Genomic DNA, 17,454 nt, shown 5'->3' with positions numbered 1-17,454 from the left:
GCACCAATTAGTACAATTAATCGGTGTTCCAGCTTACCCCTCAATGTAGGGGGTCACGCCTCACCCCACCTGGCATCCGCTCAGATGAACGAGGCCCCGCTCTGTATTAGAACAAACGGATGCAGTGATATATATGCCTAGCAAGAGTTGCTGGTCTCAGTGAATAAAATGTAATCTCCATACTTTTACCTAAACGATAGGAACATGGCCAGAAACAAACCGACTGGTAAAGGACTATAGTTGTCTGAACTGTGAGTATTAAAAAGCCCAGTAGCGGCGGCGTACGTGTGAATATCACGGCCTATTGATGCGCCAATGGATATGTCTCGAGGGCAAACTGAGACGAGTTATCACATACAGGGCAGCATACTGAGGCGGTATTCAAATGTCATAAATAAAGTTTTAACAAAAGAATTTGCACAAAAGAATTTAGAAAAAGAGACGGCGCGTCTATGGGGCACTTACCTTTCCGTCGGTACCTCCGGGTGAAGTGAGCTGGACGGGGAGGCACCGACGTACGTGTATGGCGCTCAAAAATAGATGCGCGTCTGGATGACGCAATCGTCAGCGTCTGCAAAGACTCCTGGTATATGGAGTGTCGTGTCAGTAGTGAGAACCTTCTCAATCTCGGGTGGGATGAAGAGTCATCCAGAGTCATGTAATGTAAGAATGCTACGTACTGTGTCAAAAGTACTTGTTGATGCTTAAAATCAGCAATCTGTATGAAAGTCCCTGAATGTTCGTAATTGCGTCTCAATACGAGTAATTATCTAATGTAAAGAGATGTGATTGGCTGGCTCTCAATAAGTAAACACAGTAGTTATTCTTGGCTCTATAAGGAGTAGCACAATATGCAGATCAGTATGGCCATGTTTCGTTACACTTAGTTTTATATCCTACATGATGATAACCGCTATTCACAGTGGCTGATGGGATTCAACATCGATGGTATCACTCACATGTGCTTTTTCTCTCTTTATATGTTGTTCACTACACTATTAGGCTCTGATCTTTTGACCCAGGTTACTTCTGGTTGTTATAACAGAATTGGCTTATACCCATTTGGCTTATTTAGTTTACGTGTAAGTCCCTACTGAGGTGGGCTACCTGTGCCCAGGGTCTATAAGTTAAATGCTACTAGTTGGCCTGCAGCACTGATTGTGCCAGCCACTTAAGCAGCACTTTAAACTTGTCTCAGGCCTGCCATTGCAGGCTGTGTGTGTGCAGGTTTCAAAATAGATCTTTGCCAGGCCCAAACCTTCCTTTTAATACATGTAAGGCACCCCTAGAGCAGGCCCTGAACATCCTAGAGGGCAGTATTCAATGTATTTGAAAAGCAGGACATGTACTTTTAATGTTTACATGTCTTTTTATAAAAAAAAGTCTTAAATTCGTTTTTCATTACTGCAAGGCCTACCTTTCCAATAGGATAGCACTGGAGTTACCTTATCCTATTCAATGAGCTGTAATTTCCAAATGAGAACAGGTAACCATTTCATGTGTGGTGTTTTTGGAATTGTGATAACAAATCCTAACTTATGGTGAAGCCAGATTTTAAATTACAATTTTGAAAATGCCACTTTGGAAAGTTAGCATTTTGCCTGCCGCCTGTCTCAGGCTCATATGACTGGGTGTAGTTCACAGTTCGGCTTTGTGTATTCCTCCTAGACAGTCACACACAATGGGGAGCTTAGGAGTGCTTGAGTGGGCCATCACTGGCAGGATGGGAGGGAGGAGCTGGGCATAGCCCCACTTACACTTTATTAGGCTGTGTCCTGCCTCCACACAAAGAGCTGCATACCCCCTGTAGTTAGTTTGGAGCCAAGGCCAGGAAGGCAGGACATGTGTGCATGTCGACGGCATGCCTCCTTAAGCTTATCCCTACCTCAAAGGCACAACTAGGTATACATTCTGGACCTCAGATACCAGCACTTCAGTACACTTCTGGACCTGTGGATACTCTGCCAGAAAGGAGGATTGCTGTGCTGCAGAAAGGACTGTCAGTCTGCTGGACTGCTGCTCTGATGGACCGCTGCCCTTCTGTGCTGACCTGCTGTACTTTTGCCTGGGTAAGAAGGACTGGACTTTCATGTCTTGAGCTCAGAACCCCAGAGTGAATCCAAATGCTAGTTGTGTGGCCTCCTGATCTGAAGCCTCAGAAACACAACAGTCTTCCAACAACCATGCACCTGGATTCTGCCATTCATAAGTCTACCCAGCCAAGTTGTGCCATCCCAGTCCTGGACCATTGAAAGTGAGCTTAAGTTCCTCTGACAGCCTTTGTGGATCCAGTGGAACTGATGCATCTCCTCTTCTGCACGGTGCAACCCCAAACCGAACCAATGCATCACTGCTGCTGCGTGAATGTAAAGACCCGCATCGCCCCCGCAACCTCTTCAGAACCGGCGCTGTGCAATGCATCATCTAAACATGCCCTCTCATCCCTCATCAAAGGCGGCCTCAATGATGATGTCGGACTCCATATTACAGCCTTGCAGCTCCTTGGAACCGATCCCGCGCCCCAGCTACGCAACGCATCCTTGACGCTAGACTTCACATCGCAAGCCCTCATTTGCAGGATCCTCGGCAACGACGCAGGGCCTCACATCGCAGCCGCACTCCATCTCAGAACTGACACATCGGTTTGACTGCGCAACACATCTTCAACGTGGATCCTTGCAATGCGCTTCATACCAGGATTTAAGGTGCTTTGTTCAGCAGACCTTAGTCCTGGTCCAGTGCGACCAGATAATCACAGGTAATCATGTTTGTTGGTGCTATTTTCACTCAAATCTTTAAAATTTCATATCTCCAGTTCTACTGATTGGATTGTTGTTTTGGTCTTGTTTTATTTATTAAGGAACACTCTGTTTCTAACCTGATGTGGGATCCTTTTTGTGTGGTGTTTTCACTTTATTACTGTTTGATGTGTTGCACCAATACTTTACACATTCCCTCTAAGTGAACCCTGACTGATCTGTGCCAAGCTACCAGAGGCTTGAGCACAGGTTAATTCAGTGTTGGCTTGTGCCTCACCCTGACAAGGATAGTGGCTGTTGCTTGCCCAGAGCTCACACTCAAGACAACCAAAAGCCCATTTTCTTTCATGGTTAATTAGCAATAATGTTTCTTTATCTATACCTGCAAATAAGGCCTTGTATAGTAAGCATAAGACAACTGACTTGCTTCTTTGATCACTAATAAAATTGTCTTCAGGGCAGAAGGGGGAAAACATGATACGCATCCAGGATTGGAATTGGTTTTAAATCCAGCTTTCATGGTTGACCAAACATCATGACCCTAGGTGATTACTTTTCTTTTGTGTGCCTCCATTTCCATGATTGTCAGATTTCAGAAGTCCTTCAAGTGATCCAGTTCAAGATGCACACTGCTCAGCAGACTCACCTGTGGGGTGTAAAAGACCATACTGTTGTTCCTCCTTTCAAAATAAAGGCTTAATACAGGAGAACAAAACAACTGAATTGTCTCTTCAGTCATTAATAAAACTGTCACTGCACTAAGGCCGCAGTCGACTAATTCTAATAAAGTCCACTCAGCTCTATGATATAATCTAAGGTACTAAAGTGAAACCATCCAAAGTAAACTTTTTATGGTCATGTTTATACCTCAGCTATAAATAAAGCATTAGTCAGCAATGCTTGCAGTAGGGGAGTAGGTCCAGGATGAGCTAAGTACTGTTTTCCTTAGCCCCCGTGGTGCTGCTTTTCAGACAAGATGTAATAAAGATGGGACTGCTCAAAGCTATGATAGCCGGCCGCCACTGCTTTACTACAACTGCCCTATTAGCGTCGGTAGCAAGGCAGGAGATGCTTTGTTGTTGGATGTGTGGATTGCACTCTCAAGGCCTATGAGTTCCCTCTTTCCCTCCCACTCAGCTATGAGGGTGGCTTGGCAGCATGGCCATGGCTTGTTTCATAGTGCAGACTAAGATTACAGGGACTGGCCCTGCAAAACATGTGCCACATATAGATAGCGTTTCTAAAAGCACTATGCAGGGCCTCTACATGTGTGGCCGGAAGAAATTTGCACAATCTCCCCTTACCCCACCCACGCCTTGTATGAGGCTAGTGAATACGCCCTATGAAACAGGGGTTGTCTCACAATATTCTATGTGAATGAAATACCTATATAGGGAAGATGCCTGGTCCCAGTGGCAATATTCGAGCACCAAAGCACGATGATGGAAAAGAAAAACAGGACCAATTGCCCGGCCCTCCAGTTTTAAATCCTGAGGTAAGGAGACACCAATAAACAACACGTTAGCTCTCCAACATACAATTTTAATAAAGGTCTGACAGTTTAAAAAAGGCAGAACATAAATGTTGACATAAGTGACATAACTTCACCCAAACTAAGAAACCCATTATAGGAAACTGTACAAATGGAGAACAGTGCTACTCTACTCTTGAATGTTTCCTAGTGCGAGATATGGAACCCACTGATGAAACATACCACAGTGGGTAGATGCGTGTTCGTCATCCTATAAAAGTACACAAATGTATGTTTTTTCCATAAGAGTTTTGACTGTATGGGAATCGTACAACAGTCATTAACCTCTCTCCCTTCCTCTTCAGTGTGTTGGTTATCTGTGCTGTATCTATCCTTTATGTGTGAGATAATCATGTTCTGACACTTCTGCAATGGCCACCCTGTCATTACCTTATTTCATGTGGAATGGAAGGTTGGGCTGCTACAATACGCAGTACCTTTATGGTGTTTTGAAGCTCAATATGAAACTTTCCACCAAAATAAGACAAAAAACATTCACATTACTAATGCTTGTTTTAATGCATGATGTGAGTGAAAGCGTGAGCCCTCACAAAATATGTGTGCATAGTTGACGTTTGGATTGACATGTGAAACAGGCCCTTTTTTTGAAATGGCACAGTCTATTTTTTAAAAGTTTAAAACGTAGTTGACAAGTGGCCAATTCTGTCATGTTAGTCCACAGCACATTGAATATTGGAGTTTTGCGTTCATGATGAAACTGTTAAAAGCAAAACTATAAGCACCACAAGGCAATGTGGCATTGGTTGAAAAAGAATGAACACATTATTGTACCATATATTCTAGCACCAAAGCGCAGAGTTGTGAAACGCAAAGTAAATTTAGTTTCTGGATACCTGCTATTTAGGTCGAAGCCTACCTGACAGGTGGGCATTCTGAAAGCTTCCCTGGGAATTCATTTCACCCATTGCTTACCATTGGCTTTGTGGTTTGTAACTCACAGTTTCTGGCTTTCTATTTTCCTCCTTTCTTTGTTTTAGGGTGTCCAGAATGTATTTGTCCCTTCCATGGAGCATAGTCTGATCACCATCATTCTTTTTATTCTTCCACAAGTGGTTGCGCTCTCTGTAAACAGGCTGTTCCATTTTGTTCTTATCTTGTCATAATTGCAGTGCTTTCAAAGACAGAGGTCAACTGGCAGGCTCTGTATTCCAAGGGACCCTGGTGTTTACTTTTATTCTCTGACTTCAAAGTGAAATGATTTACGTGACAATCTTTCAGGGTACTGGGAAAGAAAAGTTTTTTTCTAGCACACCATATTTTTTAATGTCTGTAAATGAACTGTGCAAATTTTTCAAAATTTGCGAGGATATAAGAATTAGGAAAGCAGAACTACAGTGTGGTAGAAACAACATATGTTAATACAATTAAAACAAATAAGTACACTACGTGATGCCATTTCTACACATTATCGTTTGTGCACTGTATAGTTTTATCGGGAAAACTGTATATGCAAATGTGATGGTCACTTCAGTTTAAAAGTGTTGTCTGTAATGGCAGTGTGCTAACACACCATGCATACTCCACTTTGAGCCACTCCACTCTAAGCCACTGCACTCTATGACACTCCACTCTACAACACACTACTCCACTCCTGTCAATGACACTCCACTCCACTGTAGGCCATTTCACTCTAGGCACTTACTCCACTGTACGAATCACCTCTCTATGGCAATCCACTCCACTGTACACCACTTCACTCTACAACACTCTATGCCACTCTACTCCTCTCTAAGGCACTCCATGACACTTTACTCCACGCTGCACCACTCAACTCTGACACTTTACCACTCTACGCTAGTACACTCCACTGTATACTAGTCCACTCTCCTCTGCACCACTCCACTCTGCACCAGTGCCACTCCACTCTATGACACTCTATGCCACTTTATGCAACTCCACTCTATGCCACTTCCCTCTAGGTCACTCTTCTCCACTCCATTCAACGACTTAACTCCACTGTACAATAAGGCACTCTATGCCCCTCTACTGTACACCACTCAATGCCCCTCCATTCTACATCACTCCACAATACTTTACTCCACTCTCTGCCCCTGCACTCTCCATCCTCTACACTCTTCGCTCCCTGCACTCTACGCTCCCTGCACTCTACGCTCCCTGTACTCTACGCCCCTGCACTCTATGCCCCCTGAACTCTATGCCCCTCCACTATGTGCCCTTCCACTCCATTCCACGACATTCATTGCATGACACTTTAGTCAAAGACTTTCCACTCCACTCTGCAACATCTGCCTCACTCTTCACCTGTCTACTCAACTCTACTCTACAACACTCTACTCCACTCTCCTCCATGCCACTAACTTTTAGTCATGCTGCCTCGCGGGTGTACAATATGGCTAAAAGACATTGGCAAAGCAAATAGCTCTTGCCTATGCAAGACCTATTGGCTTTGCCAGTGCTTGTTCTCTGGTAGGCAGTCACAGGTTAAACAGCCCAGTGGGTGGGAGGGCAGAGGCAGCCTTTCAGATACTAATACCAGCATCTCTCTTACTGCTAATCGGCAAACATTAGTACTCCTTAGAAAACCTGCAAAAGGCCTAGTCTGCCACAAGAATGTGAGATGAAGCAGTTCAACATGTCTAGAGACACCCAGGGCCCAATTCACAAACAGGCTCTGCATTCATGGCAGAGGCCCCTTACTCTTGGTGGGAACCCTGGACTCATAGGGGTACCCGCGCAACGCTGTTTCTTATTGCGAAGGTCCCGTCATGAGTGCGGGCCGCTGCTACGAATGCAGGGTCCCCGCCATGACTGCAGAGGCACTTTGTGAATCGGGCCCACAGAAAGGTAAAATAAAATATCCTGTTGCCTCTTTTCCCGAGCGCACCCTCGGACTAGAACGGAGATGGTGGCCTACAAAACTACTGTGATGCCCTGCAGTGGAGAGGTGCAGCACAGGCTGTAGCTGCTGCCCCGCGAGGGCCGCCAGTGATCTGAGATCCCTTTATCTTCAGTGCAACAGATCCCAAGTGACAGTAGATTTCCTTCTTACAAGAAGCCTCTTATTCAAGGAAAATCTTAAAGAACCAGGATGTACCTGGGGCGCTGGTATGGGAGTGTGGACTTCAGTGAACTGGGCATCTTAACTGGAGGTGCTCGTATAAACAACAAGGAATTATTTTAGGGCCAATCGAGAAGGGATTAAGGAGGTGTTGCAAAGGGATATGAACCTTCTTACAGAGCCATAAGTGTTAGAGGAGCAAAACTATTTACTTGAGGTGTGACATGAACTAAATCGGGGGAAATTTTAGAAGGAAACTAGTGTGGAAATAAACCAACAGATAGGTTTCACTGAAGAAAAAGCAGCACAAAAAGAGAGTTCTCCCACAGCAAAAGCATTTTTATGGTACCCCACAAAAACTTTTTTTTTAAAGGTAGATTTTCCCACCGTATAGTTGGATAAAGTTATTACATATCAAAGCTTCACAAAGATATACACTTTTCACACCTCTATCAGAAGAAGTCCACACGCTGTCGTGGTCATTATTTATGTGGCAGTATCAGTGGAAAGTACCTTTGTTTTGCACCGGTGCCCGGAGCAGAAGCTTCAAGTGCTACTGCCGTGCATTTGAAAGACCAAAGGCCTCCCATTTTACTCTTGAGTATTCAAGGGAATCTCAGTCGAGCAGCCAAGGTTTACCCTATGAGAGGGCGACACATTTGAGATAAAGTCGTGAAACCTACCACACAATCTAAAATCAAATGACTAATCAGGACTGGCAAATTAAAATACATGTGTATTCATTTTCAAGCAAGTAAAATACAATGCAAAATATTTACAACTTTGAGAACTAGTGGCCCTATTCCCCCCCTCCCTTTAAATATACAATCCCAAACAATTTTATATAAACAAGATAAGATTGAAGTCTCTGGGCATTGTTACCTTATGGGAACGAGCTTGACAGAATTTAGAAATCTTGGGAAATGTTGCAGTCTCAGGTCTTTCCTGTTCACCGTGTTTCTCAGTGACTAAAGGTGATACAAAATTGTTACACATGTGTCCATTGTTCAGCAATATTGCTATCCTTTGCTTTATTTTTCAGGGCCCAGGATGCCCGATAGGGCAGACTATTAGGTTTCAGAGCATTTATCCAAGAACCTACCAGCAATTTAAAGAAGCCCAAAGCCAGATGTTCATGGTTGGAATGCACTGGGGAAGGTATTCATGGGACCTGAAGCTTCCACTGAGCAGAATAGATTCCACCTGTTACTGCTGATCAATAAAATTTAGGTGGACAGTCATACCGCCCCTTTAGACTAGAATATCAGCAGACTCGTACATCATAGCCGGGGGTATATGCAGAATCACACATGCTAAATACCAAAAGCAGTAGGAAAACTCCTGTGCCAAATTCAGATGGAATTTGTTTTTATATTGGATCCATATTGGATCCCATAAATCAAGGCCTGTAATGGGGCAGTGCTGGCTCATCGCCGAACACAATCCTTTAATGGTCCAGGAGCAAGTTTGACTCCCTGATGACAGGGGTCTTCACAAATGTGTCCTTGGTTCAGCTACATCCAACTCAACTCATAAACCTTAGGGCTCCATGCCAGACAGTGCCCCTCACGTTTTACGCCAGACAGGGATCAGTCAGATGGGCCTTGCACTTGCTCTCATTGCGAAGGAGCACCTCTCGTCTTCAATGTAGAATATTCTTCCAAGCAGAGTACAACAGGAAGTCTTCTCAAGATCCTAGGTTTAGAGGTCTCTTCCCAGACTTGGAAGAAAACAGCAACATGATGTTTACTGCCCTGACATCTCTCTGTGTTGGTGCTCCAAATCTTATTCTGAAGTCTAGTCAAATACAGTAAGATAGATCTACAAAGGCCAGCTCTTATCCAGTTCAGGGGGACATTAGCTGGCTGACAAAATGGTCAAACAAAAGTTGTCAGTTTAAAATCCATAACTCCAACAAGTCAGAGAAGGACACTTTTTCCGAGGCTTCTCCAAACTCATGGGGGAGTACCACCAACTGAGCACAGGGTGTGTATTCCAATACAGATAGGTCATGCTTCTTGACTGGTGATCTTTCCATTTCTAGACCGCTCACAGAGTTGGACGAAGGATGAGGCAATTGGGCATTATATTCATCAAGGCAGAGCACAGACATGCCAATGCCCCAATAACAACTTAGGTGGAGTGGTATCCCCAGGTGGGCTACTGCTCCATCCAATTATGTCTGGCCTGGTGTTCCCACACTCGGATTTCCCAAGTATGAGAACACCTGGCCGGATTTTTCATCCTGGAAATTAGGCTCAGGCTGCAAGAACAGATGAGCCCTTCCCAAGAGCTCCTCTGCTGTCATTGGCCATCTATTCAGAGCAGGTGGCAAATGGGAGCAAACTAGTCCTTCGACTGGAGAGTAAGCATGCAGATTTAGACCTGTTTATTCTGGGCCTGAGTGTTATTCTTCCTTCCCCCTACGACCTAAGTCAGCCACTTCGTTATTGGGACCCAAATGGGGTAGCTGGAACATAGGGTATGGAGGGGGATCTGTCACGCAGCCAAGCTTTTGGGGGGCAGTCCTTTGTTCTTTAGAAGGATAAATACCTGGCATGATACAAATGTGGATTCATCTACCCTTCCCATCGGCTACAGGGCTCCACAAGTGGGAGCCCTACAAAGGGTGTCGACTCGTGTCACTCCCACAAAGGCATGTTAAAGGAGAACGTCCACCATACACACAGACAAGTTACACACAAACGTAGCACGCAGGATCCACACACTAAATTTCACAATGCTCCATTGTTCCTGAGCTATTTAAACACCTACACATTAAACATACACACACATCCTGCAGAATGGTGTTAAGAGTGGGTTCACAGATTTTCTATGAAGGAGTCTTTAGAACTTTTCCCAGAGTACAAAAGCCTGTATATCTTCACTATGAAATCAACAGCTAGCTTCAGTTACCTCATAGCCTGTTGGTGAGATGAAAGTAGCCACCGGTCATTATGTGTGAAGGTACAGTTTCTGTGCACCCAATGACTAGATTAAAATATGGACCACCTTCTGGACATCACAGACTGATGATTTCATAGAAGAAAAAAACATCAGAGCAGATTAGGAAAAAGTAGAACATGGGCAGGATCTCACAGCTTCCCTCAAAGTGTGAGGGATGTCATGCATACACTAGCCTTAGGCAAAAAAGGATCTATGGCTTGGGCTGTGCAGAAACGAAATTTGACTGACTGTGCTCACCAGCCTTTCATAGGTGTCATCCTCCCAGGAAATCCCGTTGTCTACCTATAGACTAGCATGCCTGTACATACAGACACAGATGTATCATTATTTTTTTGCCCTTTGTTCTCATCCTCAAGTGTCAATGTACTACTCTGGAAATATCTCATGATTGCTAAGCTCATGTTGTTTTTTATGGCCAGAGCCCCAAGGGGCCCCAGTTGGACATGTTATCCATTGTATGTTTGAATTATGTAGTTCTTGTATATTTTGTTTTGAAACCACTCCTGATTGGGCAGTTAAAATACTAAAACATAACACACACAATACCACGATTAAGGTCTGTTTCCTTTCTCATTTAGGTTGGGGATCAGATCTTGGAGGTCAACGGGCAAAGCTTCGTCATCATCCCTCACGATGAGGCAGTGAAGATCCTCAAGTCTTCGCGACATCTGATGATGACGGTGAAGGACGTCGGGCGCCTTCCGCATGCGCGCACCACTGTGGATGAGACCAAGTGGATTCCGAGCTCTCAGATTGGGGAGACGGCGGTGATTTCATCTGCAGGGTGAGTATGTCTGTCTCGTTTATCAGAGCATCACTGTACAGTAGGAGCTCTGAGAGGGAGTATGCAATGACACAACAGCACTAGGCCAGACCATCACAGTGGTGGTAAGTCACACCATCACATGGCTTCAATGGAAGTAGTAGTCTACACCATTGCAAGAACACTTAAATTACCACCAGACTAGACTAGGCTGTTATAAGGACATTCCAGGCAACACTTGGGGACACCATCCCCAAAACACTCTCTGTAACAATAAAGAACACCCTGGTAGGGAAACTGATAGCAGCACTAGGATGCACAATCTAGCTCAAGGGCCTTGACTTTTCACACGTTCTCCTGTAGTCTGTTGTTAGGGCACTTTCGGTCTGTGCTATTCAATGTCAGGTAGGAAAAAGCATTCAGGTTGTTCCAGGGGCACATGCATGTGCTGGTGTCAAATAGAGAGAGACTCCTTCAGTCTTTGTCACACGGAGAACGACTCCCTCAGTGACTAGTTGTGACAGATTGGTGCTTGGACCCCCCCTGTCTGAGCTAGTGGTAGCCAGGGGAGCCTCCTTCCATCACTTAGTGTCATACAGGGAAGGAGCCTTCCTCATACTGTTCTTGTGTCAGATGAGGAACGTCCGAAATTGTGTGCTCTCACATCGAAAGAATGGTTCCATAAAATGCCTGTATCAAAATGGCAAAGAGATTCCATGTCGATGGACTATCGCAGTCTGTGCTATGGTCAGACAAATGGTGAGGCTACCTTAATCTATGCTAGTCTCAGCTTCTCAGAAGGTGAACGATTCTAAATGCGTGAGCCGAAATGGAGCATCTCTATGGCCATTCTCTTCCAAATGTAAAGAAGGCTTTACATGGGTGGCCCCAGATGATGGGCATGGATGCCCCCTCCATCAAGCATGGCAGAGCTGTCTCATATATGACTCACTCTACACTTGTAGTCTTTACATCAGTAGCCCTAGGTGCTGAGCTCATATGCCCCCTCATGGTGGTAAGTGGAAGAATCTTAACATTTTTGGCTTTTGAATTCTCATACCTTCTCGAATCCTTGGGTAAATTTCTTGTATCTCTGACCCTACATGTTGTCCCTCCACATTTTTCCTATGTGCATGGAAGATTCTTTACACCTGTGGCCCTGTGTGTTGGACCTTCCTATTTCCTCTCCACTATGTTTGAGCCTTTACAAAAGTGATCATATGTTAAGTATTCATGCTTCCCTCTGTCGAATAAAGAGCCATTATATCTATAGTCCAAATTCATGCCATTTCCTGCCTATTCTCTTTAATGTCCGCAAGTGTCTTTACATCAGTGGCCCACAATATTGAACCTAAGTGCCTGATTCCTCTGTAGGTCAACGCATCTTTGCACGAGTGGCTCTAGATAAGCAGCCTTCATGTCCCTTCTCTTCTACAGAGGTCTTTAAAATTTGTGTCGGAGGCAATGAACCGCCATACCCCCTTCTGAGAGTTTAAAAGGCCTTATACCTATGGCCCACTATAATGATTCTCTGTGCTGTCAAGCGCCTTTAAATCTGTGACCTTAGATCACAGTTTGGCCATTGATAGTGACCCTCCATGCCCCCCTTCTCTGTGGATGAAACCGTCTTTACATCGATTGCCCTAGGTACTGAATATCCATGTCCACCTCCCTTCATGGATGGGAGTGACCTGGTTCAACTCTATGGGACAAGCTTGAGAACCCTAGTGTTCCTTCCCATCTTTTCTTGTAAGTGTCTGCAGAACTGCATTCCCTGTCTCTGGACCATAGTTACTTTCCTCTTTGACCTACTCTCAAACTGATTTGCATCCAAGCCAAAGACTGCGCTACTGGCAAAGAATAGCCTATTCCAGAATCCCAGTATCAGTTGGGTTTAGCATCACCTCACAGTTGAAATGAATGGTCCAGTATAGAGCATTTAAATTAGTTTCCCTCGGCATTCAAGGGTCCTCTGCATTGTTTTGTCGTAGAACTGGCATGACCGGGAGAGCACACTTTCTAGCATCACTTATGAATTGATTAGATTTTCTGCTGAGAGCCTGAAATGATGCATTCCTGGTGCTAATCATACTGCTATTTTTTCCAGGATGACCCGGGATGCCGCAGAGGGAACATCAAAGGTAAGACCATAATACTCTGAAGTAGATTAGAATGCTGAATATATTGCTTGTTCACTCTTCTGCTTTGCACCCATTCTTCTGCTGTCTACTTTTATTCCTTACTTGGTCTGTCTCCTTTTATCTTATGTATAAATAAGTTAACCGTGAATCCATTAAAGCATACCATAAGCTGGTCCGGAGAGCCAGAGCGGAGTATATCGCTGGTAAAATTTCAAAGAGCAACAATTCCCCCAAAGTGATTTTTTCCCTTCTTAAAGTTATGAAATGTGCAAACTTGGAAGCTGACTCACCTGTCAATTCTAATAATCAGTGCGACGAATTGGCTGGATATTTTGTACACAAGGTAGATAACATTTATAAAAGCTTTCCCCCGGTCACTACCAATATTGACCAGAGGGAAGGGCATAAGGACAGTGGACCCATCACGGATAAAACACCGTGTTCCTTCCCCCAACTATCCCTTATTGAGACTGAGTCTCTCTGCTTGAAAATCAAATCAGGCTCTTTGAGACCAGCTCAATTCTGTCAATTTCACAACCCCATTTTTCCAGTGGCCAGGGAACTGATTAATCTTTCTCTGACCTCCGCGCTTATACCATCAGCCTGGAAGCACGCTAAAGTGACACCTCTTTTGAAGAAAGTATCGTTAGAAACATCTGAACCGGGTAATTATCGCCCCATTTCTCAGCTCCCTTTCCTAGCCAAGGCTACTGAATCCCATGTCAACACTATTCTGACAGAGTTTATAGAGAAAAATGCAATCCTGGACTCTTCTCAAAATGGCTTCAGAGCCCGTCACAGTACTGAGTCGGCACTTGCTGGACCCTATTTTTTCTAATATAAATAACCTTGCGGTTAAGGATGCTGTCCCCATTTCGTGGTCTGACCACTTCTTACTCCCTTTTAACTTGACCTTACCAGATGTTAACCCGCTTACTGTCAGAACCACCAATGTTGTTCGCAGGTGATCGAAACTTCCTTTGGATGCACTGACCAACAATCTTAAAAATACTCTTCTCACATCCCATCCTAACCCCATTGTTGCTACAGATAACCTTAATAATTGGCTCGAGCATGCACGTAATTGTGTTCTCCCTAAAAAGCAAATCTCTGAAAAGATGGGAGCAAAAAAAAATCCCTGGTACTCCCTAAAACTACACCAGCTAAAACAGACATGCAAAAGGCACAAAAGAAGTTGGAGGAAGGACTTCTCCGCTGCTAGCAAAATAAAGTACTGTGAAGCGATAAAAATGTATGAAAATGAAATTAAAAAAACTCAAGCCCTTTACTATCAGGGAAAAATGTCATTGGCAAATTCTCAGTGTGAGACTTTTAAAATTGGCAACTCCCTTCTTACCCCCCCTGCTTCCCTTAATGGCTCCTACAATGCTCAATTGTGGTGTGATCAAATTGCTGTTTTCTTCTCAGAAAAGATTCAAACTATTTATGATTCCTTTCCCCCTATCCCTGCCCAACAAAGGCCTGCCCCTAGTGATATAATCACTCCCGACATCCCCATCTTCCTGGAAGAATTCGATCTGATGGACCTCAACACTTTACAAAAGCTGCTCAGAGAGCTTAAATCAGGTTCCCCCTTAGATCCCGCCCCCCCACTATCCTCCATAAAATCTCGGAGGCGGTGTCACCAGTTATACTTGATTGTATAAATACTTCACTCAAAACCGGGATCGTGCCACCGCAATGGAAACATGCTAGGGTGAAAGCACTTGAAGAAAAAAAAAAAATTGGATCCAGATAACTGGGGAAACTACCGGCCCGTCTCTTTACTACCAGGAATTAGTAAGCTAGCAGAGAAGACTGTCAACTCGATTTTATCAGCCTTCTTGGAAGACAACAACCGTCTGCACCCTATGCAGACTGGATTTAGACCCCAACAAGGCACTGAGACTGCTATTTTGGCTGCAGTAGAGGAAATCAGGAAGACTCTTGACAATGGAGGCTGCGCTGCTCTTATCCTATTGGACCTCAGTGCGGCCTTCGACACTGTCAATCATCATCTCATGATACATAGACTGCGGGAGGTCGGAGTGACCGGAATGGCACTAAAATGGTTACAGTCTTTTCTTCAAAACAGGGTCTAAACTAGGGGTGGGCGGACTTTGCGAAATTAACTTTCGCAAATTATCGCGAAAATGCAGAAAATCTCCGCAAACACGCCGGAAATATCGCGAAGACGCGGAAGTTTTTTTGCCGCCTGTTCGCGGTATTTTTTGCGTGATCGCGGGTCGCCAACTTACCCATGCGGTTGCTCACGGGCGCGGCCATCTTGTTTTCCCTTGTCCCGCCCTCTCGCGATGCTTACTTCCTGTTCCGGGTCGCGCAATGCATGTTCGCGCCTGTTCGCGGTCGATATTTCCTGTTCGCGACCGCTTTTACTTGATCGCGTTGCTTTATGCTTGCTCGGGGAGAAAATATCGCGCGAACTTGCGCACGTGGTCGCAATGGGCGCGGCCATCTTGTTTTTCACTCTATTGCATGGTTCTGGGGCCTGATTTTCAATCCTCCCTAAATCTTTTCAATCCTTTGTTTATAGCCACTTTTTTTGGATCTTTATTACTTATTATTTCTCTAACTATTTTCCTGCTTCTATATTTTTGGTTTTTGTCTTCTTTTGTTTTGTTTTTTAGCTACTTTTTCACTCTTTCTATTGCCTATTTATTTCCTTACTTTTTTAATTTTATTACCTTTTCTTTCCCACCCCGTCTCTCATCCCCAGAACCATGTCAAAGGGTAGGGCTCGCCGCAGCCAGAGCCGCGACCGCCTTCCATGTGGAAGGCGGCGCCCACAAGGGGTGCAGGCACGGGCCTTATTTGGGGAGGTGGAGTTGGCTGCACTCATTTTCTTTGTGCAGCGCTACCTCCCCTCAACCCTGGCAGCAGGTGGCAGGCCTGGGTCCGGGTACGGCCTCCGGGAGCGTCAGCAGCGGTGGGGGAAGGTGCGCCGGGCAGTGTCGCACATCTCTGGGGTCCGGCGCACCCAGGCACAGCTGACGCACCGGTGGTCCGACATCCTGGACCGTGAGCAGGACCTGCTGGACCTGCTAGGAGTGGAGGTCCCGGGGCTTGGTGAGTACCTATTTAATTATTACAACTTTGTGTCTGTTCTTCTGCTCTATGTTATATATTGCGAATATCTTTTTTTCCTTCCAACCAGCTAGAATGTTGCTGCTTACAATACATTCCAGGTTAATAACGTTTAAAAGTCTTCTGTGATTATGACACAGGTGCTCTTCTGCGCTACTACTAATCTTACTTGTTTGCAGCTTTGCGTTTGCGCTTGCTTAGCGTGATTCTTTACGAGTTTATTTTAGAGAAATTAAGTTACGTAATGCTACAGTGACTCACGTCCACTCCTTACTTTGTCCTGTCACTAATAGATAGGGGCGGATTGATACTTAGGTTTAGGTACTTTGTAAGGACCTTCTAATTGGTTAGTGGTATGCGTGATGCCCCCCCTCACTCAGTTACGTGACGTGCTGCTAGTACGGCAGTCTTTAGAACCTTTTCTAGTTTGTTCAATGAGTGGAGGTAGGCTTAGCAGTTACTTAGCAGTAGCAGATCAGCATCAATCAAACCGAAATTTGGTGTAGACAAAAAATGTAGTCATGTTCATGTGTCCTCCATGATTGGACCATACACATTGTTGAGGAATACAGTGGAAATGCATACTTAATGTACAATTGGCATGCCTGGAATAGGTGGGCTAGGTTGGGTGGTACGTTGTACTACTACTTAGGCTTAGTTGTAACTTAGTTTTCTGGAATCAGAATGGAAGACTGGATTACTGTTGATAAATAGTAACTTAAGTAGTCGAACTGCGAATCCCCCGATATTACATGTTGACCAGATGAGATCGGTCAATGTAGTTATTGCAATTGTTGTTTACATAAGTGTTTTTTGACCATTATTGAAAAATATTGTATTTGTTTGACACCATCCATCAATGTTTGTCTCTTTCTTATATCTTTCCTGTCCATCAGCACCCAGGGGCAGACCGACAGGGACTGGGCAGTCGGTGGGACAGGAACACCACCAGGAGGACACCGCTGAGGGCTCCTCTGCTGGCCCCAGTAAGTCTTCTTGTTTTTAATAATATTTCCTATTCCATAACTTTTACTGCCCCATTTCTCCCGAACTATAGTGTGTTTCCAAATGCTATTTTTTTACCACCAATTATCCTTCGATCTGTACGGTTTCAAAAATCTAATCCCTGCCTCCGCTATGATGACTGA

At 44.6% G+C, this 17,454-nt stretch overlaps 1 protein-coding gene across 1 annotated transcript in view; it reads left to right on the top strand.

The window, feature by feature from the left end:
• The window catches only part of WHRN (whirlin), an 822,559-nt gene that overhangs the window by 620,698 nt on the left and 184,407 nt on the right, over positions 1 to 17,454 (top strand). The window contains exons 4-5 of the mRNA XM_085611878.1: positions 10,876 to 11,081; positions 13,168 to 13,201. Coding sequence (XP_085468004.1) covers positions 10,876 to 11,081; positions 13,168 to 13,201 — 240 coding nt within the window. The remainder of the gene's footprint in view (positions 1 to 10,875; positions 11,082 to 13,167; positions 13,202 to 17,454) is intronic.

Source organism: Triturus cristatus, chromosome 1_2, assembly GCF_964204655.1.
Source record: "Triturus cristatus chromosome 1_2, aTriCri1.1, whole genome shotgun sequence".
In the NCBI taxonomy this organism is placed as follows: domain Eukaryota; kingdom Metazoa; phylum Chordata; class Amphibia; order Caudata; family Salamandridae; genus Triturus; species Triturus cristatus.
This window is presented reverse-complemented; position numbering and strand designations above follow the sequence as displayed.